Source organism: Neolamprologus multifasciatus, chromosome 22 (assembly GCF_963576455.1).
Source record: "Neolamprologus multifasciatus chromosome 22, fNeoMul1.2, whole genome shotgun sequence".
NCBI lineage: Eukaryota > Metazoa > Chordata > Actinopteri > Cichliformes > Cichlidae > Neolamprologus > Neolamprologus multifasciatus.
Window position 1 is genome coordinate 2,463,505 of NC_140459.1, and position 26,399 is coordinate 2,489,903.

The 26,399-nt window shown below is 42.1% G+C and overlaps 1 protein-coding gene across 7 annotated transcripts in view; it reads right to left on the reverse strand.

Moving 5' to 3' along the window:
- col14a1b (collagen, type XIV, alpha 1b) overlaps nt 1-26,399 on the reverse strand; it is a 209,136-nt gene that overhangs the window by 96,092 nt on the left and 86,645 nt on the right. For all 7 annotated transcript variants that reach the window (XM_085149183.1, XM_085149181.1, XM_085149180.1 and 4 more), the window contains 7 exons: nt 21,672-21,801; nt 13,684-13,823; nt 13,353-13,479; nt 13,133-13,272; nt 12,179-12,311; nt 11,931-11,975; nt 9,699-9,844 (listed from right to left, as the gene is read on the reverse strand). In XM_085149183.1, coding sequence (XP_085005309.1) covers nt 9,699-9,844; nt 11,931-11,975; nt 12,179-12,311; nt 13,133-13,272; nt 13,353-13,479; nt 13,684-13,823; nt 21,672-21,801 — 861 coding nt within the window. The remainder of the gene's footprint in view (nt 1-9,698; nt 9,845-11,930; nt 11,976-12,178; nt 12,312-13,132; nt 13,273-13,352; nt 13,480-13,683; nt 13,824-21,671; nt 21,802-26,399) is intronic.

Genomic DNA, 26,399 nt, shown 5'->3' on the forward strand with positions numbered 1-26,399 from the left:
GTCTCCTTTTTTGTGCTTTGTGTTCCAAATACTTGTTTTTTTGATTGTTAATATTTTATTCTCATTTTTTATTTTCCATTCTTTGAGCTCCTGTCTCGTGTGTCGGCTTCCTCTGAGCCGTGGATTTAGAGTCTAACAAGGGTGGATTTAAAAATGAGTTAACAAAGAGAATTAAGATTTCTAAAGCGCGAGCTAGCAAAAAAATAGTATTAGCCTTTTTAATAGAGGTGAAGTGGGGAGAGTGGCTGCAGTGGACTGTGAGGCTTCAAAGTGCTGCAGAGGTTAATTGTGTCCAGGTGTCCTCCTCACCTGTGGGCGAGCAGAGTCTTTTATTAAAACCGATGATCTCACACTGAAGACAATCTAATCTCCTCCTTTACCCCGTGGACATCTTTCCTCTCTCCTCATCTCTGCTTCTCTCGATTTCTCTGCTGTTGTTTGTCTCCCCACATCTGCTGTTCATAAATTATACTTATATGGTGACTTATATTATTTATTTTTGTTTTTGTTCTTTGAATCCGAAACCCAGTGGAGCTCTCTTTGTTTTTATTCTCCAGAAGCTCTGGCTCATTTCCCCTCCGCTCATCTTAAAGCATCACCTTCTCTTCCACACTCTTCCCCCTTCTGTTATTAAACTCTATGATACACATATATATATTTTATGTATGATGACAGTATTTTCCAACAAAATCCAATTGGAGCAAACTGAAAAGGATGATGTCGTCTGGTTGTGGCAACATAATAAAAGAAAATCTTGACAAATTCAAGCTCCTCACATTCTATTGGTTAGAAAGAAGCCAAATCTTCTCTCAGTAAACTGAACATATATCAGCCGAGCCTTATGATACAGTTAAGAAACACTCGTCTGTTATTTGATCTGCATGCTGTGAATGCTCTGAGTGGCTCTGTGAAGGGAAATGTTCGTATTTTACATATGATTGAACACAGAGCTCATTTCGCTCCAGGTAACCAGAGCTATTGTTGTATTGTGCGTAGGAGAAATCTTTAAAGGTTGAGCTCTCTCTGCTGTCTGTCTGCTGGGCCAGTTTGCATTCTGAGCATGCAGAGTCTGGCCCGACTCCATTCGCAAAACTTCCACTTTCTAAAAAAAAAAACAGAAAGAAATTCTTATACGTGTCAGTCAGAGCAGCACTGTGGGCCTTAACAAATCAATTTCAGCCCAGCCTGATGAAAAAGGCAGCAAGTCTCTAAACTGTCACAGTGTCACACAGTTGGAATGAACCACCTCCAGCTGCACTCCCTTTTTTACTCCAACCTCTTTGTAAATGCAAACGCGGTCTCATAAAGTATTTATGTGATCCAGAAACACAATCTTGTTTTGACAGAGGCTCCACGCAGGTCTGGAATATTAAGTTTGATCCACCTGCGCTGGAACAACGAGGCTTAAAGGTAAACTGCAGGGTAGACAGTCAAACACACAGCTGAGAGTCAGAGTGCGATGACACAAGAAGAGCTAAACTGTACAGACAAAACGCCAAAGCAGAAACATGACTTCAGACCAGAACAACAGGAACCAACAACAAAAATCAGAAAGACTACTACGAAGAATATTTTGGTTAATATTAAGATTACAGAACAATTGTTGATCTAAAACCGAAATATAAATACATAAATATTAGGAGTGCAAGATACACAAAATTCACGGTTCTGTTCGATACTTTGGTGTCACAGTTCATATTCGTTGTGTTCCCACTATTGCTGTCAGCGTTAATCTCGTTAAAATGACATTAACGCCATAACGCGGCAAATCTCCGTTAACGAGTTACCGTGAGATCGCCCCGTGCGTGGGGCTGGACGGTGTCAACACCTTAACAAGCTAACTGCGCTAACGCACTAGTTCCCACATATTACAGAGAAATGTCTCTTTCCAAAATAAAAGCTATACTATACGCTTCTTCTGGGCTATATTCTCAGCAGCATATTAAACATATCAGGTCCCCATAAGGAGAATCATGTGCTAACGGCTGTCTAAATGACTCGGGGAAAGTTTGTAGCATGCGTGCTTGTTGTTTTTGTCTGCTTCCACTTGTCTTTGCAGGAGGATGATGTCGGAGTAAACGTGCAGTCATATTCGTTGTGTTCCCACTAGTGCTGTCAGCGTTAATCTTGTTAAAATGACATTAACGCCATAACGCGGCAAATCTCCGTGGATCGCCCCGTGTGTGGGGCTGGACAGTGTCAATATGTTAACAAGCTAACTGTGCTAACACACTAGTTCCCACCAATTGAGCATTGCGTGGCACATCCGACATACTGTTATACTTTAGTCCATGACGCGCTTACCTTCAGGGTCATACGTCACATGAAAATAGGGTTGCCAACTCCCTGAGAAATAAATAAGGGACACCTCGTGGCCAGGGCCGGGCGACCCAGTTGTCTTCACCCTTCCCAGTGTGGTGAATTTTTTAGCTCTTTTTTTGTGTGTGAAATTATTTTTTTAACCATTTGACTTGAATTTGATTTAAGTAGATGCGTATTCTTTGTGATATCAAGACATGGGAAACAAAAATCATTTAGCCATTTATTTTTAGCTCAAAATGACAACATTAACACAATAAAACAGGTCTCCATGCTTAACTTTTGAGAATAAAAGTAAATCTTTCTTTAAAAGAACTCTGTCCTGCTTAACTTAAAATTATATAAATTAATAGAAAACAATAGAAAGAAAAATATTCTTGTAACAGTGCACATTTAGTGCATTTAGTGCAATTGGCTTCAGTAGAGGCATTATTTCAGCTTCTGCTCCCGTTTGTAAACCCACTTGTTCCCATGATTACGCATCATAACTCATCATCATTATTCATCTATGTATTACTTTTATGTATTACTCATCTATTTGTTGCAATATATCCTTGCAGTTGTTTATTACACAAAATAAATTATATTATCACACTTCTGGCCACATAGCGCTGATATTCACTGCACATGCCCATTTTAACCTTAACCAGAGGGTTTAAAAACAAACAAACCAGTGTTTACCATATCTGCTTCTGCCGTGGCCTGGTGGACAAAAATTGGTTAAGGGTTCCCCGAGCTTTCACGCCCCTCCTGTTCTTCATGTGCCCACCATTAGAAGCATGCCTATGGAAAAAGTGCGCCGGCACACAGTGCAGTGCGCTTTATAGGTGTTTTCCTTTTCCCATTCCTCCCTGTTCTTTTGCAGCCTTTTTTTCTTTCTCTGAGAGGAACAAACATTGCTGGTCTAATGCCTGGCTCACACTCTGCGATTTTTGGCCCATTTTGAGCCGATTTTTGAGTCGTGCGACCAATTTGGTGATCGGCCCGATTTTGGCCTTCATCGTGCATCGTGTAGTATACGTGGGGTAACGAGAAGCGATTAACACCTCACGATCATCAATCGCTCGTGAGGGTGTCACCACAGCCGCTCACACTGCGCACGCGGAAACACGTAAAAGACGGAGCAGCAGTGCAGCGTGTGATCTGGACACAAGCGATGGAGGCACAACTTGTAGAACTTTGGAAAGCTCATCCGAGCCTTTTCGATGTGGCATCACCAAATTATCACGACCACAACAACCGTGAAAATAGTTGGATTTACATTGCTGCTCAATCACAGCTGATCATGTTTTTCATTAGCAATTTAGCAAAGCTGATGGTGGTGTGTGTCTGTGTGAGTGAAAGACAGAGAGGGAGAGCGAGCGACAGATTTTCTGTTATAACCTTCATTTTATGGAGGCACAGTGTGACTCAGGTCGCGTCAGAGCATCGGGCGGTATAGTGTGAGACCTGCATCGTGACCTACGAACCCATAACCCATGCGAGCCAATCGTGCAGTTTGAAAATCGCACAGTGTTTGCCCAGCTTCAGGTGTACTGTCGTCTGAGACTTGCACCGCAGTGTCGGCGTTTGTTTCCCTGTTGGCCATGCTTTTTGTTGTGGTCATCTGTTGTCTTCCGGTATTTTCTCCGCAAGCGACCTTTCCTCAACCAATGAGATGAGCGGTAATCTGAATTGTCATACTCGAATTGTCATAAGTGTGCTGTTAGCTCATTGGTCACAAAGCAGGAGCGGGGCTGGGAATTATGTTTTCAAACAAAGCGTTAATTACATTAAAACTTATAGACTACTTTTGATTCTCACTGTATTACGGGACAAAGTGCGTCCCTTTTCAGCTCAATACGGGACGTGTACTTTTGTTTCTAAATACGGGACGATTCCGTTTTTTAAGGGACGGTTGGCAACCCTACATGAAAACCAAAATAGTTCCAAACGCCAGATCTGAATGAGGGTGGGGGAGGTTCACTTTGCCATGTTGCAACGAGCTTAGCTTCTGTCTTGCTAGCTTGTGTTGCGCTCAGTGGATCTGCGCTCGACAGTGCAGCCTAGGCGGAGTAGTCGAACGCAGATCCACTGAGCGCTCAACACAGACAGCATCGTCAGAAGAAAAGTGGATAAAATAAATAAAACATTTTGTATTGTTCGAGGAAAGCACTGTATCGAACTTGTTGCACCCCTAATAAATACATAAACACACCACAGCCAGTCAGTGTGACAAAACTAATCAATAACTCTCGGTAGTCTTGTTTAAATCATTTTTATGATAAATCCAAATAATCGCCAAGCCCTAGATCCATGTGGGAACGCATCCCAAGCGGGAACCTCCGAGGGCTGAAAACTGAAGCTGAGAAGAAACTATCCGTACCTGCAGTTCCTTTAGTGGCCACTTGGGGAGAAATCATCATAAACTCTGGTGTTAACATGCCTAGCTTTGCAGTAGTGGTCGACATCACTGACCATGTTACAGAAGAAACACCTTTAATCTTAGATGAGGACTTTAAGTTCAGGTCAAGTCATAAGAAGCCTTCAGTTTATTACAGGACATTTTTGACAGCTGGTAGCTGCTGGAGGCACAAATCCTGGAGGTTTGTGAAGCTAAATGTAATGAATATATATATATAAAAAAAGACACTTACTGTTAAATATCAGAAACAAAACTAACATTAACAAAAAGCAAATAAATAGAGAACTGGAAGTGGATGAGACACACTAAATGAGCAGTTAGGGCACAGAGATTTCTGCTGAATGATGCCAAAGATCACAGTTAAAAAGAAATGGGTTTGGATTTCTCCCTCATGAAACCACACTTATGGTGTTTAAACCTAAATGGCTTCCATTAGCTAAAACCGGCAATTGAGACATGGCTCAAAGATCAGAAATTAAAGCTTTAGTGCAAAACACTGTATTTATTGATTATTTTCTAATAGCTGTGAGTGTCACACACAGACAGTTACAGTTTTTTTTAAGGAAAAGATCCCTTAAACTTTTTAATCCCCAGTTTTTAACCTCCTGGAACAAGAATCTGCTCCCGAGCAGTGAGAGCCAGAACCCTGCACACGGTGGAATTGCTCTTGATGCCCGGCGGCTTTGGTTTATTGGACGCTGAATGAAGCGGCACAGGGAAATAATGGAGCTTCAATGAGTTGAGCATCGCAGCTGCCTGTGGACAGATGGCTTCAGAGTTGAGTCACGCCACGGCTACGGTGTAGACACTATCATCTGGTACGGCAGTGACACAGCCGTCTGAATGAAGCGAACCATTAACTTCTAGATTTATAAGCTTGTAGAGACCTAAGCGCTGAGAAATGTTTCATTTATTCGTGCATTAATTTTCTAGTACAAGTCTAGCAAGAAAGAACCAGACCAGGTTACAACCTTAGAAGTTGTAACCCAAAAAGTACGGACAAAAACAATCATACCTGCTAATTACAGCTAATAACACGCTAGCATTTGACTCACTGATGTCTGTATCTACAGCAGAGTGTTTGTCAGATGAAAAAAGCTTTAAGGCACCAACAGACTCGGTGGCTTCAGTCAGAGGAGGCGAGCTCTGATTGCCTACAGTTCCCCGTGTCAGGAAATTGGGCATTTTGATGTGGGAGGCACCGGGGACAGACTGACTTGTGGAGTCCGCCTGAAGGACAGCTGGCTTCTTAATACCTCTGTGCTGGCTTCATGCTTCTGCCCAGGAGGTCAAAATTTGACAATAACAATGGAAATGCAGATATTTCGTAATATGTCAGAACAGGACAGAAACTAAGACATAAACACTCGATAATTAAATAATATAAATAATTCAAAAGTTGCAAAAAGGCCAAGGAAGTCTGATTTTTGGCTTTTCTTTGCTGCGTGTTCCTGCGATGCAGAGCGTTCTGTAATCGTGTTAGAAAACCACTTTGTGACTAATATCCACAGTTTAATTACATATAATATGATTTGTTGCAGCTGCAGATCTAACATGCTTACTACACGTTAGCGCTTTAGGACAAGACTCCACCAGTGAAGATGAAGTGGGACGAGCCACATATCAATAACATGTAAATGAGACGCGCTCCTTCGGTGGCGCGATGCCCTGCTTTGGCAGCCGAGAGCCACAGAGTGAAACTTTGAACAAAGCAGGTGTTTTCCTCCCCCCGCAGCAGATACACATCTAAATAGTAGCTATTGAGCGCAGCACTTGGTGATTCATAACCTGACCGGATTGCCAAACAGAGGCCACAGCTGTTCGCGCTTTGATAAGAGATCTCATTTAACAAGCCGCCGGTGCGAGCAGCTGGTGGCTCTTTATTGTCAGGATGAAAAGGCTGAAGCGGGACCTGTGTCCAGAGTGGGCCTCTGGTGCGGTGGCAGCACAACCGGCACACAACAACACACACCGGTGAAGTCAAACGTCACAGGAAGATGAGACGGTTCTGGAGATATTTGACACGCGTTAACCCGGCAAAGGGAACACCCGACCACTTAGGATTACAAAGAAGCTCGGAAGCCATGCGCTACATTTATTAACACCAAAGAGACAATTATTACAGAATAAATGTCTTTGTGATGCGTGTAAAAGTGTGTGTGTGTGTGTGAGCAGAGTTTAAAGACAGGAAATCTGGGAGTTTGTCTTTAATTAGGATTCGAAGCAGCTTTTATCATGAAAACTAATCACACTGTAAACATGTCTGCCTCCTCACGGGGACTTTTAGTCAAAACTCTCCTCATCACCGAGAACCAGACAGACGTCTTGAACAGTGTTGGTCAAGTTACTTGAAAAAAGTAATCAGTAACTAATTACCGATTACTTCCCCCAAAAAGTAATCCCGTTACTTTACTGATTACTTATTTTCAAAAGTAATTAATTACTTAGTTACTTTTTAAAAACACGATTTACAACCTGAATAGGTGATAAAGTGATAGATCTTTCAGCCCAATTCTACTTTTTCTGCATAATCATCATACAAAATGTAATCAAATGGAAAAGTCTGTTTTTAAAACTTGTTTTGTTAGTTTTAATCTTTTAACTTTATGCATCAAGTAAAAATTTAATTATCTGCAACATTCTCTGACTGGAAGAAATTAGTTTAATATTTAAACCTATTTTCTGCACATTCCAGCAAATAAAATAAAATATTTTGTGTGTTTACACTCAGTCTTTCAAATAGATGCAAGTAAAACACAGCAGAAAATAAATAAAGTCAAAGACTAGCGGTCCTGTTGCTCTATTTTCACCTGTAAAGCAGGAGTGGGGTAGGCGGAGGGTTACCCTGGTGCAGGTGTGCAGCGGTCAGTGGAAGAATCCGTGAGTTTCTCTGTGAGTTTCCCATTACGTCGTAGCTACTCGGTGCTTGTTTGGAAGTTTAGGGTTTTTTTCTCTGTAAAAAGAAGTTTTCTTCCCACGCACAACGGACACTAATGTTTTTGTCACTTTTTATGGAATCAAACTCAAAGTAAGGTCAGTACTTCCACGCTTTAAACGCTGCACGCTCATACTCTCTCTGCACTCGATATATGATCCATTGTTGATCTGCACACAGCTGTTGTCACGAACGTCGCACTCGCTTACGTCACTGTCATGAGACATTCTCGCAAAAAATCACGGTTTTAGTAACGCAGTAACGCAGCGTTCCTACGGGAAAGTAACGGTAATCCAATTACTGTTTTTGCAATAGTAATCCCTTACTTTACCCGTTACTTGAAAAAAGTAATCAGATTACAGTTTTTGCAATAGTAATCCCTTACTTTACTCGTTACTTGAAAAAGTAATCAGATTACAGTTTTTGCAACAGTAATCCCTTACTTTACTCGTTACTTGAAAAAAGTAATCAGATTACAGTTTTTGCAATAGTAATCCCTTACTTTACTCGTTACTTGAAAAAGTAATCAGATTACAGTTTTTGCAACAGTAATCCCTTACTTTACTCGTTACTTGAAAAAAGTAATCAGATTACAGTTTTTGCAATAGTAATCCCTTACTTTACTCGTTACTTGAAAAAGTAATCAGATTACAGTTTTTGCAACAGTAATCCCTTACTTTACTCGTTACTTGAAAAAGTAATCAGATTACAGTTTTTGCAGCAGTAATCCTAACTTTACTCGTTACTTGAAAAAAGTAATCAGATTACAGTAACGCGTTACTTGTAACGCGTTACTGTAATCCGACCCATCTCTGGTCTTGAATAGTTGAGCAGGAACCGTGAAGTTTGACCCTGATTACTGAGGACAACTATCTTTTAAAGTACAGCCCCTCCCCACACACCCAGATTCCAGGCGTCACTAACACTTTTGTCCGGAATATTCCACATCAGGTTTCCCACATGCACGTGTTGTTGGTAAAATCACACTCTCGAGAGGTTTTTCTTGTTTTCTTTCTTGCGTCCTTCCTGTGTGCTGTGCAGAAAGCATCGATGCCCTTTCCCCCCTTTAATTAAATTGTCATTTAAGTGGAACGGGACAAAAGCCAAGCTGGGATTTTGCGCCTGTGCTCAGTGTTGGTCCGACATCCTGACGGGTCGCATGAGTCACTCTGTAGGCATGAAAGCAAGCTCTGGCAATAAAAGTCACAGTTTCTGGTGTTACGGTAGAGACCCGGAGCAGAACCCGTGAGCGAACTTTCACGTCATATTTCGTTATTAAAAATAATATTTGGCTCCCTTTGGACATTTCTGGCGCTCGGGGTCACGATTGTACGCCGTTATTGATTTATCGTCACGCACGCCTGTGGCACAGTGTTGTTTTCTATAAAAGCCGTCACCCACCCTTCTCTCTCTGCTCATTACTGCAGGAGCTGCCAGGCTCTCTCTACCTCGCTCTCTTTGAAGGTCTGCCACTGTTTTCATCATCATTATCCTCTTCCTGCTCTCGTCGCTTCCCCTTAACTAGACTCTGAAGGCCTGCCATCAACTTCAGTAGCAACGACTTTCTCTCCAAGGAGGACTTCAAATCTGAGGGCCTGCCATCGTCTTCATCAATAATCTCCCACCCTCCTCCTGTGAAGACTGATGCTCTTTTGTCTGTTCTGTTGTATGAATTTGCAGGAGTTTGACTTTCAGAGCATAAAATTCAAAGGAATCACACAAACGTGACTTAGTAAAGTTTACGGCTGGAAATGTTCTGCAAATTAAACTTCTGCAAATTGGTGATGTGGTCGTGACGGCTGCCACATTTTCATTTATTTTAAATGAGAGGGGAAGGCTTTATCAGGACGGACAACACGTCGCTGTCAGTTTCCTGTTGTTTTTAGGTGGTGTTTGTGTGCTGGGGCTGATTGTTTGTTGACTTTGTTAATGTGCGACTCCTATAGGCTAAGATAGTGTTGCTGAGTGTTGATGCTGGGAATGAAAAGCATCAGACCTGAAGGTAATTATTATGAAATGAAGTGTCTCTCTCCGTCTTACCGTCTCTGCTGCTCGGTCTCCCCTCGCGCTGATGTAGCTCAGTCGATAATGTCGAACATTTCTGGGGTCGACGGGCTGCCAGGACACCCGCATGCTGAACGTGGTTTCTTCATCGATCTTCATGCCTCTCACCCCGTACCGAGGAGCTGAAGGGTCGGACAGAGAAACTCTGCAGATCAGTGACTCAAAGATTAACTCGGCGAAGCGTGAAGCTGTCGCAGCCTATCTCAGAAAGTGATGGTATCAAAATGTCATCATTCTGGCATTTAATTTGCTCAGATTTTCATATCACATCAGTGTCTTCGGAATATCGAAACGTTCCCTCGGAGAACATATCGGAACAACGCGCCCTCCCTCTGATAATATAGGAACAGATTTGCAGACGCTATCAGTGAAACAGGAGGAGCAAACTTCTTATCTGATTTACAGTTTCAGAATTTTGATCTTATAATATCAGCATTTATAGCGTCACTTACACGGAACCTTTTTCCCAATGCTGCCATTTCAACACAAACCACAGTGTTATCACACGAGTCCTAATATTATTATCTTTATCTTTATTTCTCTGATTTCTATAAGACAATAACTGCTCTCCATCCTGTCGAGATTTGTTGTACATCTGTTCATCACGTCATTAACCCTTTAAGACCGACCATAGAACCAAGTCCGCCAGAGCTTATATTATATGTTTACATGCTGTGGAGCCATTTTTGGGAGCATTTCAAGTTGCTATACATCAATACAACCATTACAGCCCAGATTTTAATAATATGTCTGCATTAAGTGCATAGTAATTACATAAATTGCAAAAAAGCGCAATAAACTACAAAAAAATAGAAAATCGTTTTTGTTTTTTTAACATATATTTCTAGTTAGAGAAATTTAAGAGGCTTATCCCTCAAAACTGTAAATACAAAAAAGTTGCACAAAATAGTTTCCCACCACAGGAAATTATTTTGAGTGTCTTCATAGTTTTATTTTTGAAATACACCAATTTTTATATACTGCAGGAAAAACAAAAATAAATATTATAATGCAAATTTGCAAAAAAGCAGCATATGCATCAAAATAAACTATTTCCAGCAGTGCAATATGAGTCCTAAGCATCCCAGAAACGACACAGAAAGTCATAAAGTCAAAGATAACTTTTAAAAACACCAGTATAGGCTCATGAGGCCCTGATGGTAAAAAACTACATTTCCGCAAAATGACGTCACTTCCGGTTTCGGCCAAGTCGTGGAGGACATGCGATAGTCGCGCTGACGTCTATTCCAATGTAGGAAGTGTTACAAACAGCTGATCGGATCGGCAAAGCGTGTTTCTGGAATATTATGTTTTTGTTGCTGCAAGTGCTTTTTATGCAGTTTTTGCAAAACTATATGTGGAAGGAAACTGTGACCGAGGACAAGCTGATGGTATAAGATGTAAGTACAACTCCTCCGGTTTCATATGCAAAAAAAATTATTGTGCTAGCTCACGTGGTTGCAGAGCTACCGGGATTTAAAAATAGTTAAGTTAAATGGAGCGTGTCCGCTCCGACCGGCTTTAAAGGGTTAACAGGTTAGTGACGTTTCCCGAAATCCAAACTGAGACGACTTCGGCTGGTTTGCGTTTCTCTGTCCTGAACCAGACATTTACTCATATTTGCAGCTTTACTCTGAAAATCTGACTAAATAATCGATACTGAGTAACTACACTGGATCCAAACTGCATCCATAGGTAACAGTTTGGTTTTTCTTATTTAGTCTGGAAAATTTCACAGCAGTAAAAAATGATCTTCAGGCCCACGTACTGCGTTTGAAATTCCGAGTCATTATTCGACAGATCCTGAAAGATTTCTGTTGCCTACAGAATTCCCAGGAGCACTCGTTAGTCTGCAGTTCCACGTGCACTTACAGGGCTGCTGATTGATGAAAATCCTTCTTTTCATGCAAGTTAGAGCTGATAAAAACACACCAACAGTTCAAAGGCATCTATCACCCATGTTCTTCATCAGCACAGGACCACAAACACTGCCTCAGTGCGTTTTCTTAACCAGTCTGAGAACTGAACATCAGGCATTTTCACCAGTACCAGTGAACTGTTTCTACATTAAACCTCAGCAACACGTTGGTGGAAAAGAAGAAGTGAGAAATGAAAGAAAGTCTTAGGATGTTAGGAGTTGATGAAGGATGAAACGCAGACGATGGAGAGAAGAGAAAAAAGATCCAAATTCATCCCGGGATTAATTACCTGCTACGGTGGTGGTTGTCGTGGCGATGGTGGTTGTTTTTTCAGCTGAAAATCAAATGCAGAAACATGTCACTGATGCGACTGATTCATTAATTCAGAAAGTTTAAAGGATCCTTTGATGATTCCTCCGAGTGGTTCACAGGATAAAATCAGAGGATAATAACAGAAAGAAGACAAACAGTCTCGTTAATAAACACAACAAACATGAAAGTGTGAAGAAATCTGAGGTTTTGTAACAATAAATTTACCGGTGGACTCCACGAGGATCACCTCGTCACTCTCCAGCTCGTTCCCGTAAATGGCGGCGAGGAGGACTTCGTACTCTGTCGAGGGGCTGAGTCCCTTTATCAGGTACGTGTTGATATTCCCGTTCACCAAAACCTGGAACGACAGGACAACAAATCTGCTTCAGACAGACAGGTGACAGAAGAAGATGCTCAAAAATGTTTCACTCTAAGAGTTTCCTGATGAAACCTCAGAGTACATAAAAGCAAAGTCGCCATCAGTTAAGACAAAGATCAGAAGACACACAAAGGCCGGCGACGCCCACATCATCTCTCAGAGACTCACTGAGTGACAACGTTGACTTTTATCTGCTTTCACGTCTTCTCATATCTTAATGAAATCATTTGATTGGTGTTTATCAGGTTTAAAGACGCTGCCAGTCAACAACGACTGCGACAAACTCAGCACACGGTTATTAAACCTGACTGCTGGCAGGAGCAGCTTCGTTCGTTAGTGCTCGTTAGTGTTTCAAAGGATCCGATCTGCTCATTTCTAGCTCCGTATTTTTACGGAGATGATGCAAAATAATCTTATTTCTGTGACAGTCAGACTGGTGCAGCCTCTCAGTCTGTCCACTGCCTGGATGAAGCCATGTATCCATCGTCCTTTGAGGAGAACAGAAGGTGGTTCAGTCTTCTGTGTTCAGTCAGCTTCGTGTGATATGATCATATAAGGATGTTCCCTCTGTAACATTACACAGAGAAACTGCCATTTGGCCACATGAAACGCCGCCAACGTGTGTTTAGTTTAAGCACTGACCAGTCTAAAACTTTATAAAGAGTTTTAATGGTCATTGAATTACTTGAAAAAATGAGCGTTTTCCATCCTGAGAGATGAATCTTAAGATTTCCAGGTGACTTTCTTTCATCTTCTAAGCTTAAAGTCACAATAACAGCGTATAAGAAACCCATGAACACCTCATTGCTCTCTTCTCCGTCGGTGGGTGTCCAGGTGAGTCGATAAAGCACCACATCAGACGCCGGGTGAGCCCAGGACACCCTGAAGCTGTTCGTGGAGATGTCACTGCTCCTCAGGTCCACTGGGTCCGGGACGGTTTCTAAACAAACACCAACAATTCTGGTTGAAACCATTTCAGAAATACTTGTGAATATAACAATCTCTGTTATAGTTTCTTACTTGTGGTGAAGCTGTCTGTCACAACCTCGGCTTGTCCTTCGTCATAGACGGCAAACACACCAACAGTGTACTCCGTCAGTGATGTCAGGTTTTTCAGCAGCCAGGCTGTCACACGGCCAACGTCCACCTGAAGACACAGGACCAAAGCCCAATGACATTTGTTGCTAAGCGACTCGGTTTGTTTGTCATGTGCACAGATACCGGACCAATGATCAGGCTCTGCTGGAATAGTTAAACTTCATCGAGGAACGACAGTTTCCGAACACGTAACTACTTCCTCTCTGACACGTTTAGCTAGCCTGATGACCTGTGTCCTCCAGGGTTGCCTCACCTCATTGGTCTGGACTCCATTGGTTTTGACGTACATGATGCGGTACCCTTTAACCTTCCTGGAGGCGGAGTCCCATGTGATTCGGGCAGAGCTGTGATCCACCTCAGAGAAACGAAGGTTCCTCGCTGGGATCAGCGGTACTGAGGGACAGAAAGCAAACCATAAACACAACATCTGGAAAGAAACAGCTGTGAACTGACTATAAGTTCCTCTCTCTATGGAGGATGGAATCAGCCAAAATATATGTTAATCAGTTGATTAAGTATGATTACTGGACATATAATGCAATATTATTATTCTTTATTTATACCAATGAATTAACCTGTTTATTTACCTTCACTAATTTATTTTTTATTAAACTTAGTGTTCCTGCCTTGACTTTGGGAGACTGGCAGCTTTGTGCCTCCATACTACTTTATTAAATGTGCCTTTCAGAAAATGTTCCAACACGTTAAATCATATAAATTGCCCAGTTGCTCATATTAGCATAGTTATAATCCAACACTAAGAAAGCGTGTGTGGCCTCGCAGATGGAATATTTTTCAAACTGAACGTATACGTCGCAAAAAGGCGAAGAAAGAACGAAAGAACGAAACAGCCGAGCCTTCACGAGAAGCCTGAAATCGTGACCCCTGATAACAGCAGGTCTATCTAATTCACACTCGCACTCGTGGGGGTTTGTACAAGGGTTATTGGACTCCACTACTTTTAATTATAAAGTGGACAGAAGCTCATTACATCACCGCACTCCCTCAGGCTCTGCCTAAACGTCCTCTCTTTCTCATTTCTTCTCGCCGTCTCGGAGGTCTAGAAAAATCCCCCCCTGCCCTCACTTTAAAAATTCAGCCGCAGAATCTGATTCTCTCCGAGCTTTGGAACTTTTACATTTAGAATCACTGATCTGTTTCCTTCAAAAGAAAAGGAAAATAATTCTGATTGTACCCACCAGTGCTTCACCTCAATTATACCGAGGGTCAGACTAAAAACAAAGCAGCAGAGAGAGAGAAATACAGAGTTGGCTGAAGGCAGTGAGATACTGCACCGGGGTATCCCAGGGTCACAACAGCAACGAGCAAAAAGCAAATTAAAAAAGTTTAACAACAGGTAAGTCGCTAAAGTTTCCATATAAAGTATTACAAGACACATATAGATGACGCTACAGCTCAGGGGTGTCACTGCAGCTGGCAGCTTTGCTCAACACCTACATAACTCTAGTGTTGTTTTAATTGACAGCTCAGCCAATCAGAGCTTTCGACATTATTATAACAGCTCTGATGAAGTTTCATTAAGCAGATCACCAATACAGAAAAAGTGTGCTCCTTTAATTTAATTAGGGGTTCCAGATCAGGCAGTGAAATGTGGAACTTAGGGGTGGGCGGTATAAACGGTATAAATTTGGCCAACTAGAGATTTTGACGATAGCGCATGTTGACGGTGCCTGTTTTGGTTGAAAGCATTGCAGCGGCTGCAAACAACATCATCTGCAAATTATGCTGGGCGGCAGTAATGGCAAAGAGATGGAGCACTTTTGGAATATGGAGAAAGCCAAAACCTGTGCTTCCTCCTCTTCCCTACCATTGATTCATTAATGCTGAATTCTCTGCAGCTGCTCTGTTCCCATGTTGTTGCAGTATATTAATGACTAACCTCGTATTGTGGATGGATTATCTCAGTTGTTCTCCTGACTGAAGTTTGGTCCTTTACAGCATCCTGCCATGCAGTTGCATTTGTCCCTAATCATCAGAATTCCTCACGTTAACTTTTATCAAGTGGAAAAAAGTTGGCGTTCAGCCTCCAGCTTCACTGTGCTAATGTTATGCTAACGTAGCTGTTTTGCTAGCGATCACGTAGCACATCATTATATACCAGCTAGCCAAACTTCAGTAACCCTACAAACATCACTGCTGTTTAGTTTTCTGTCTTCATTTATGTTGGAAGTGATAGCAGAGCTGTATGTTTGAATTTTTTCAGAAATCTCTCAGTCAGAACATGATATATCATGTTTAGGTGGAAACTAGCGAGCTAACTTCCGCTAACTTCCTGCTAACTTATAACGCTGTTGAGTTTAATAAATTCTGTTTTCATGGATGCCTGGATGTTAAACTTAATTGTTACACCTGGTAAAGCAGCAACGCTGATCATTTTATCAAAGATGAAAGAATTTAGACCGTTTTTAACTCTCAGTGTTGCCGCAGTGTTTGTTTGACTTTGGGACCTGAAGTCGACGGAGTTTTGGACCCAGATTACTCCGCGAGGCACATGCTTCAAATTATACCGTGATATGGATTTTAGGCCATATTGCCCAGCCCTAGTGGAACCCATCTTATTTAAAGCTCTGACATCAAGGTTCTGCTGTTTTGCTCACTTTTGAGTAGGGATGGGTACCGGTATCCGGTGCCATCATGGCACCGGTTCTGACATAAACGGTAGTAACCAGACCGAAAAGCAGCGCGCATTTCGGTGCTTTATTTCGGTGCTTTTTTTTCCTGAGCTGTGATACACTTTCTTCTTCCTTACATTTCTATTGGCGGTTGGCAAACAACTGAAAGGTGCATTACCGCCACCAACTGGTATGGAATGATACACTTTAGATTCTAGCCAATCATTTTACGTTTCGAGGATAGTAGGCGGGTCCAGGTACGTACGTTCTTTTAGAGCAGAGCTACAGATTAAAAATGCCCAAGGCGAAGCGGTCAAAAGTCTGGCTGTACTTCACAGCAAAAGATGCAAACTCAGCAGCCTGCAACAAGTGCTTTAAGCTGATACTGTCAAAGGAGGTCACACTTTAAATCCGATGAACCTAGCCCTGCCAGTGTAGCAGAAATGATGATGGCAGCAGCAGCCGTTCTTCTCTGCGTGAGTAGCTTAATGTTGTTCGTGTGTAATTTACGTTGAGTAAGCTAACCGCGTTATTAAATTAATGCATGTAACGTGAACTAGCAAACACCATCATAGCTACATGCGGCTGTCTTCTTGTTTGATGGCAGATACTCCCTTCACCCTGGCCAAAAAGGCTAAAATGACCGAAGAAAAAGTGGAAAACAGCTAAACATGAGAGGTTTTTGGACAAAGTTTGTGTTTTTTCCATTGTTTAAGCACTGCTTCCAGCCAAGAATGATACCATATATGCCCTATACCTGCAGAAAAGACTAACATTGTTATCTTTTTACAAAAAAACAGCTGAACATGAGAGGTTTTTGGACCAATTTTGTGTTTTCCATTCTTTAAGCACCGGTTTGGGCACCGTTTAAGCACCGGCACCGTTTCAAAAGTACCGGTTTGGCACCGGTATCGGATAAAACCTAAACGATACCCATCCCTACTTTTGAGTATGTAGTATCATCGTACTAAGGTCAAAGCCATGTGGCTCTGGACCAGGGGTGGGGAACTCCAGGCCGGTTCCTGCAGGTTTTAGAAATCACCCTGGATCAACACACCTGAGTCAAATGATTAGTTTATACCCAGGCCTCTGGAGAACTTCAAGACATGAGGAGGTCAGTTAACAATTTAAATCAGCTGTGTTGTGTCTGTCTCTTGTATCCACAATCTAATTCTCCTGAGCTCGTGGCCACAGGTGAGGGTAGGGACATAGCTTAACTGGCAAAGCAACAGCTTGACTTTCATGCTCAGGTCCCTCTTTGCCACAGCAGACCAAGAAAACCTCTGCATCACCATTAACATTGCTGCAATCTTTCTGTCAATCTCTCGCCTCACTCATGAACAAGACCCTGAAATAGTTCAACTCCTCCATTCGGGATGGCGACTCTTCCCCGACCTGGATTGGGAACTCCCTTTTCAGGGTGAGAACCATGGTATCAGCCTTGGAAGTGCTAATTCTCATCCCAGCTACTTCTCTTTCGACTGTAAGTTGATCCAGTACAAGGTGGAGGTCACTGCCCGATGAAGCCAGAAGAACTCCAGCTTCTGCGAAGAGCAGTAATTAGCTCCTGAGGGCACCAAAGCAGAAAACGTTCAGCGCTTGTCTATGCCTACATCTTCTGTCCATAAAGCTAACACAGCCTCACTTACTTCCAGCAACACACCGTCTGAGGCAAAGAGACATATTCAAGAACCCCAGTGTTTTACAACGGCATCTGCAAATAACTGTTGGCATCAGAATGTGAGCATTTACAGTTTGAATGTGCCTGCACATAAATGCATTGGAATCAAGCCAGCAACAACAAAAAAGGTCCTGCTGTCCAAAAACAAAGTTGACATTTTTCAGAGAACACACAGTTAAACACCAGGCCTTTTGAAATAACGTGTTGTGGAGAAAATAAAGACCAACAGATGGAATAGGCAAAAGAAAATCAATCAATACAGTAAAATCCCATAACAGTGGTTTGGGGTTGCCTCATTGCTTCAATGATGGGGCAGCTTGCAGAGCAGTGTGATTAGTAATTGAATTCTGCATCACACCACATCATGTCCAAGCATGCTTGAAGACAAAGTGAAGCCATGTCTCTGAGAGCTGAAGGGGACCAATGAGAAAATATCCCCAAAAAACCTTCAAACAAACAAAAAAAGGAAAATGGACGGATACAGACTGGCCAAGTCAAACTGGAGATTTGCATGTCATTAAAAAGTTGTGTGGGAAGCACAAGAAACCTTCAAACATCTGTCAGCTTCTGTAGTGCAATTCTTGTTTCTGAGGGTCCCATTTCCACAGAAGAATATTCAGTTTTTTATTGTAGCTAAATTATTGATAAAAACCTTTTTTGTTTTAAATCCTTTCTTATATAAAAGAGATCAAGTGTTTCAAGTCTCTCATGACATGTATAACCTCTGCAAGCGCACACTTAGAGCTACAGTTAAATAACAAACAACCAATGAAAAGATCAAATCTGCATTCTGTGGCCTCGCGAGCTGCTTCTGCTTGTAAAACCACAAAGTGGGAAGATGTGCAAAGCTCTCTGTAGTCTGATTTTGTATGAGTCTTTATCTTTAATCTCCATCATGCTCCTTCAAAGAAAAAGAAATCCAATCCATTTGCATGTGCGACGGCCTCGTTTCACTGCGGTGATCATTAAAGCACATTTTGTCTTAACAATGGAAGAAACGACAGTTAAACGACGAGAGGAAATGAGGGATGAGAGGCCTCTGATGACACAGAGAGGCAGACTGAACGAATACGAACAAGCTCGTTGAGTGAAAAGCACATCACGACCGTCATTTGCATCATGTGGCGTGCAGCTAACGAGGAACCTCGTTTTTATAATGCAGAAGGAATATTTCAGGGAACAGGGCCGATACAAAGACGATGACCAAAACATAATGTGTCCCATCTTCATTCAAGGGCATTAAGTCCTGCCTGCATGGAACAATAAAAGTTATTTTATTATGAAATGTATTTGACAGAGTGTCCTCTTCTGACCCGCATCCAAAGCCTTACACACACCGTAAAGACATAAACATGCCCTGACTTAAAGCCGCAGGCCTCAAACCTTAAAGGAGACTTCATAAAATGTTAATTAGTGAGCACGGTGGGGATTTAGGGTGGGCGGAGCGCCGGGTTACTCTCATCAAAACTCTAAAGAATGACAGCGAGGTGCAGAAAATAGCTGGAATAAGGGAATCAAAGTTGGCGCCATGTAGAGAGTTTGGCATTGCTGGCTGCTGGTTTTTGTCAGGAGCAGGATGCGTGTTGGGACAGGACTTCAGCACGCTGCAGCCGTCTGGGAAGAAACTATGAGCAAACACTCAGCAAATGAAAAGCAAATATGTCTGCAGCAGCTGATCCCTCTGATTAGAAAACACATAAAAAAGATAATGAAAGAAATGAGCTGATAAAGGGTTTGGAGGTTTGTACATGGAGGGTGTCGGTTTGAGTGCTTGGAGATGTGGTTTCCTCTGATCAGACAGCTGACAGTTAACGTCCTGAGGGAAATGACAAATGTGCCGGCTGCTTTCAGAGATGAGAATAGCAGCGACTCGAGTTCAAAGGGTCACAGAATCTGTCGGGGATTTAATGAAATTGAATTTCACCAAAGCATATGTGCGGCCTTATATTTCTATTTCTGCGAGGACCAGTTTGCATTTCCTTCAGATCTCAACTCCCAGGACATTAAAAGAAGATGAGGACACTTTGTGGAAACTGTGCGCCTCATTTTTAAACTGTATCCGGCTGTAGTGTGTGAAGGATTACAAAGCCCTCGTGGAATATTTGTGATGCTTGTGTCTTTAAAAAAATATTTGCATGCTTAAATATTGACTGAAATTGTTCATGCAGCCATAACTCTTTACACTTGAAGCTCCTAAACTATGATGCTGATATTTGTGTGACCTGGACAGTGTTGGGAAGGTTACTTTTAAAATGTATTCCATTACAGATTACAGATTACATGCCCCAAAATGTATTCAGAATACATTACTCAATGAGAGTAACGTATTCTGAATACTTTGGATTACTTAATATATTATCATGCTGTTTACAACTACATGAATGTACTATTGCTGTGATTTATTACTGTTACTGAAGGTCCGCGGCTCCGAACCGTAGTAAAGGGACCTCTGGCTAATACGGTGGGTTCTGTGTCGGCTCGTAGCTGAAAACTAGCTTTACTTTGTTGTCTGGGTCAACTTTGCTAGCAGAGACAGAGAGAGGCGTTGAAAGGCTGCTCCAACAGAACTTATTGTTTTTGGAGGAAAACACGAACACGGTGTACAGTCGAGTCTTAATAGCTTACTTACAGCTGGGCTCGTCAGGCTCTCTTCTTGGCTGCAGTGGTTATTATTATATTTACATGCTTCCAGCTCCCGTTTCTGCTCGATGACAGCTCGTACTTTTCCTTTTTCTCCCTCCCTCGCTCACAGACACATAACGTGTATGGCAGTCCATTCTCCCTGCAGCACGGACTACACTGCCCATGATGCTACATTCTTTAGCGCTATACCTGTAGCATTCTGCCTGTTAGCTTAGCACAACAACAACAACAGGCGCTCTCTCACCCAGGAAACACGCAAAGAGAGAGCGTCACCCTGTAACCATGGCAACCGTAACGCTGCCACCTGGAACAACAGAACGTAGCTGTCAAACAAAACCCAAACAGTCCTGACCCGCCACAATATGAAACAGGGAAGTACCGCCGTGTAATCCATTTATTTCAACAAAGTAACTGTATTCTAAATACCACCTTTTTAAACGGTAACTGTAACGGAATACAGTTACTCATATTTTGTATTTTAAATACGTAACGGCGGTACATGTATTCTGTTACTCCCCAACACTGGACCTGGATGACGTCAACACTGTCGTTACATAACTCTGGTGATCAGATCAACACTTTATTTTTCAGCCAGAGTTTGAGGTGGATCCATGTCGTTCAGTCAAGAATCAGCCAAAGTTTAATGGCTGCCAACAGGACCAGTCCAACCAGTGAAGTCTGCATGGTAACCACAGGCTGTATATAAAGCATAAATGTAGCCACTCTGTCATTACTGATTGGTTTGGACGCCTGTTTCGAAGGTTCAGCCAAAGCTTGACAATGTTCTGGAGACCTAACAGTGTTATTAGCAAATCCTAGAAAACTTATTTGATTATTATTATGAATGTTTATGAACTTTATTACACCAATCGGCCACATAATAATCCATGTTCAGATATCAGATAATTCCATTAAAAAGCTACTAATGGCACCAAAAACACAAATAGTGGCCATGAGGACCAACTCCTGTTAGCTAAGGTGGCACCAAGCAGAGAGCCGGGCTGGGCCTGTGCCTCGAGTGATGCTCAAGTTTAAGCCTTAAGCTGACAGTCAAATAAATAAATCACCACATGTACAGTTGCTACTAAGGAGGAAATGAGCAACAGAGGGGAGCATGGTTTCCTGTTGCAGGTGGTAAGCATGTGTATCTGCTGTAAAGTTGGACATTTCAACGTGAGAATCTTTGGCGAACTGAAGATTTCGGCTTCATTCTTCATGTATTGGCTGCTAACAACAGATCAAAGAAACATTTGATGGTGGGAGTGTTTTGCATGTTAGACTTACATGTGGTCTGCTGGCTGGTCATGGGGTCACTGGCTTCCTCTCCGTACATGGCGTAAACGGTCACCGTGTACTCAGTAGCTGGAATCAATCCTTCCAGCTCCACCTCAGTCACCGACCCATCCACCTTCACCTGCGCACACACAGCAGGTATGTGTATTTAGCAAAGACGCAGAGACTTTCTAGTAGATCCTTTAACTCTCCGTCTTGTCAGTGGATTTCATGCAGTCGTTTATCCGCCCTGTTACTCATCTCTCTGCACGTCTGCTCTTCTATCATCAGCAGTCTCGTCCAGGCGAGCAGAGAATTAACGTGTGATTGCATGAGATGAGTTCTGAATATGGAGATCTTCCTTTTACATTAAGCAGGAGGGGCCAATCAGGCTCTTATAGTATGTCCCACATCTACTGAGCTGAAACTCTGAACAAAGGAAGATGATGAAACTGTGTTTGCAGCACCGCGGTGGTCGATTTTAAAATGTGAGAAAAACATCGGCTGTTTTCTGCTTTGCAGCTGGAGCTTGTAGCGTAGCTGAAACAGATCTTTCTGTCCCCACAGAGGCCGATTTGTTTCATCTCAATCGCCAACACAGAACTCAACTAGCTGCTTGCACAGCGTGCCCACAAATATTCAACTTTACCATTGCTTATTCTGCCAAACATACTGGATGCAGACATAATACAACACGTGGCTTTTGTTGTTTCCTTAGAGAACTACAACGTACAACAGGAACAATCTGGGTTCAACGTGATCAATAACTACTGTTAATACTTTTTCACAGTTTTTTTTTTACTTTTTACCTCATTTAAGAATACTTCCACCTTATCTTTTGGCCTAAGATGTAACCGAGTTAAATAACTAAAGGCTTTATCTCTTTTTATCCTGAGACAATTTTCTGAATAGCCTCTAACCGAGCTTTGGGACGCCCCTGCCTTTCTCACACTGAAGTAGGAATTTCAATCAGAATCAGAGCTGCTGCAATCAGATAGGATGGCTTAAAGAGGACCAACTCTGCTTGTTTCTCACTTCATATTTTTATTCTTGGATTCTATCAAAGCGACTCTGCATCCTTAAAAATCCTTATTCCTTCACAAAGACTTGGTGCAGCGATTTTAGAGCCTCTTCTTTGAAGACTAACTAATGTAGAGTGAAGCCAGAGCTGCTGCATGTCCACATCTTACTACTCCAAATTCTGGCTCGGTTTGATATGAGCAAAGATGGGCAGTAACGCGTTACTGTAATCTGATTACTTTTTTCAAGTAACGAGTAAAGTAAGGGATTACTATTGCAAAAACAGTAATTTGATTACCGTTACTTTCCCGTAGGAACGCTGCGTTACTGCGTTACTAAAACTGTGATTTTTTGCGAGAATGTCTCATGACAGTGACGTAAGCGAGTGCGACGTTCGTGACAACAGCTGTGTGCAGATCAACAATGGATCATATATCGAGTGCAGAGAGAGTATGAGCGTGCAGCGTTTAAAGCGTGGAAGTACTGACCTTACTTTGAGTTTGATTCCATAAAAAGTGACAAAAACATTAGTGTCCGTTGTGCGTGGGAAGAAAACTTCTTTTCACAGCGAAAACACCCCTAAACTTCCGAGCAAGCACCGAGTAGCTACGACGTAATGGGAAACTCACAGAGAAACTCGCGGATTCTTCCACTGACCGCTGCACACCTGCACCAGGGTAACCCTCCGCCTACCCCACTCCTGCTTTACAGGTGAAAATAGAGCAACAGGACCGCTAGTCTGTGACTTTATTTATTTTCTGCTGTGTTTTACTTGCATCTATTTGAAAGACTGAGTGTAAACACACAAAAATATTTTATTTTATGTGCTGGAATGTGCAGAAAATAGGTTTAAATGTTAAACTAATTTCTTCCAGTCAGAGAATGTTGCAGATAATTAAATGTTTGCTTGATGCATAAAGTTAAAAGATTAAAACTAATAAAACAAGTTTTAAAAAGAGACTTTTTCATTTGATTACATTTTGTATGATGATTATGTAGAAAAAGTAGAATTGGGCTGAAAGATCTATCACTTTATCACCTATTCAGGTTGTAAATCGTGTTTTTAAAAAGTAACTAATTACTTTTGAAAATAAGTAATCAGTAAAGTAACTGGATTACTTTTTTGGGGAAGTAATCAGTAATTAGTTACTGATTACTTTTTTCAAGTAACTTGACCAACACTGGATAAGAGCGTCTACCATCATTACAGGAGAGGCATTAAAGCATGTTTTGTGTTTTTAGTAGAATGTGACCTTTTTAATCTGCTGACTTTTTTTTATTTTGTCCGTTTTCTGTGATAAACACCGTAAAAGACTTCAGGTCAAACATTTGCTAAGTAGCTTTGGCACACAGGAGGAATTTCTTAACCCTGTTTCTTGTCTGTGCAGAGGAAGGAAATGCATGACCTACATAACCATCAACAATCAAAATGGATCTACGTGGAGTTTTACTTAAATAAAGGTCACTTTGCTCCTGTTGAAACAACATTATTCTCTATCACCGCCTTTAAACATCATCTCCTCCCTTTGCTTTCGTTTACCCAGCAGAGTCCGGCCCTTCTTAGAACCACAGTTATATTTGTGGAGTTTCCTCCGTTCCTGACTCAAAGCAGGTGGAGTCTGCATCGGTGTGGACTCTGAGTTGGCTTCATCACTCACCCCCAGTTAAAGCTAGTAGGTTTGGAGCGGTACTTGATGTGGGTGTAGGGTTGGACCCGGGCCGATGTACACGAGCTGCAGCATTTCTTGCTCGACTTGTTACGTGCACCACATTCATGTCACTGCTGTGTTTGTTTGGCGTGGACGCATTTAGCAGCTTCGGGGACCGTTGGAGTCGCATCCTGCTCTAAGATCTGCCTCTTGTTCACATTTGCTCGTCCTTTCTCTCCCTCGGGTTCAATCTGTGCAGACCTACACTGGTCCCTGTTTGAATGAAAGCACTTCTCCAGTCAAACTGGGCTGGATTTGAGGCTGGCTTTGGCCCAGACAAGTCCCCACACGGCCCATAAGTGGAAGCCACACGAGGACGAGCCAGCCAAGCCTGGGCTCTGACGGAGTGCCTCAGAGCCAGGCTTATCCTCACCACTGGAAAGCATCCATCCTGATTCCAAATTCCTTCCTAAATTGTTTTTATTGCTTTCTGCCTGGAGGGGAATGTGACGGTAGGCATAATGAGGTCTAATGGGAGAAGGAGGGATAAGGACGGCTGCCTGTGCCCTTCATACCTCTCCTCCTCTCCTTTGAATGCCTCGTCTTCCTCAACTACTGAATTTACCTGCAAAAGACCTCCATGTTCCAGTCGGTCCTGCTGTTTGCTTTTAATGTCTTCTTTCCAATCAGTCTTTGTATGCGTGCCTGCTTCTCTTTGAAGTGTTATTCAGTCTTTAAGGTTTGTTTTGTCCTCTAATTGGTCACAGTTATTAAAGATATATTACTGTGACTCAGAGGGTGGCTGCACTCTTTTGACTCCTGCATGGTGGGGACACTGAAAGGTGGCTCAGGATCAGCCGTGCTGTTTATTAGAGTGAATTAAAAACTCTCTACTGCCACACTTTCTCTAATATTATCTGATATTTCCTTCTATCCCCTTCCTTTGTTTCCTTCCTGAGTACAAAGCAGTCAAACATACAGAATATGAAGAAAAATAAGAGAAACGGCACATGAAAGCAGACCTTTACTTTGAAGCAACTCAATTATAATTACAAAGACATCTAAGAAGGTCAACTTTATTCAGCTGAATGCAAATTAGCAGTCTGTCAGCTCCGACGGTCGCCGTCTTTAATGGACTATTTCAAAGCAAATTTAGGTGGAATTGCTGCGACCGCCGAAGACAAAAATACCAAACGAGAAGCGAAACCACAGACAAAAGTCAACAGGCGCAGAAAGTCTTTGTTATGCAAATGTCCAACAATATCCTGTGAAGTCAAAAAGTTAAATTGTGAGATTTAACTGAATGATCCTGAGCTGCTGATTACATTCAGTTCATTTCTGCTCAGTGAAAGTTTCTTCTGCTCAAACCTGCAGGTATTTGAAGTTTTTCTATTCATCTTCACTCTAACAAAAGACTGTTCATCACACCAGAAACCTGATGCTGGGTTATTGGTTATATCAAACCATAATGACAATATGAAAAGTGCACATCCAGAATTCTGCTTCTATAAAGTATACGATGTGCAGTCATACAGTACAGTTACTCTGTTTGATTAAAAACGCCTGAGTTAAAGTTGGTTGATCCCTGAAAAAGGAAGGAAAAGAAGAAGGGAAGGACGGGAAAATCTTGTCTATCCTAACCCATTGTATTTTTGTATTACTGTGAGGACTATGCTCATTTCTACATTTGAATGTGATGTAGGCAGGTTTGATGTATGGATGGATGTGTGAATGTGAGGGTGTTCAACATTTGTTTGTATTGTACTGTAAAAAACTTCAATAAAAAGATGGAGAAAAAAAAGTTGGTTGATCCTCCTTCAGGGTCGCCTCCTGCACCACAGGACCACTTCCTGTCTGGGTGGACGTCTTGTTCTGACTGCTCGCACTTAGGCTTCGAACTTCGACAAAGAGCAAATATCAGCTCTTGCATCACTGCTGCCTCTCATGTTGAAATACTCTGCTGATGAGAGCTGGGTCTATACGTCAGTGACCAGAGAGCAGCCTTCATTGGATGATGCCAGAGTGTCCAAGCCTGAGAGCGGCGCATCAGGAGCAGCGGAGTCGTTTGGTT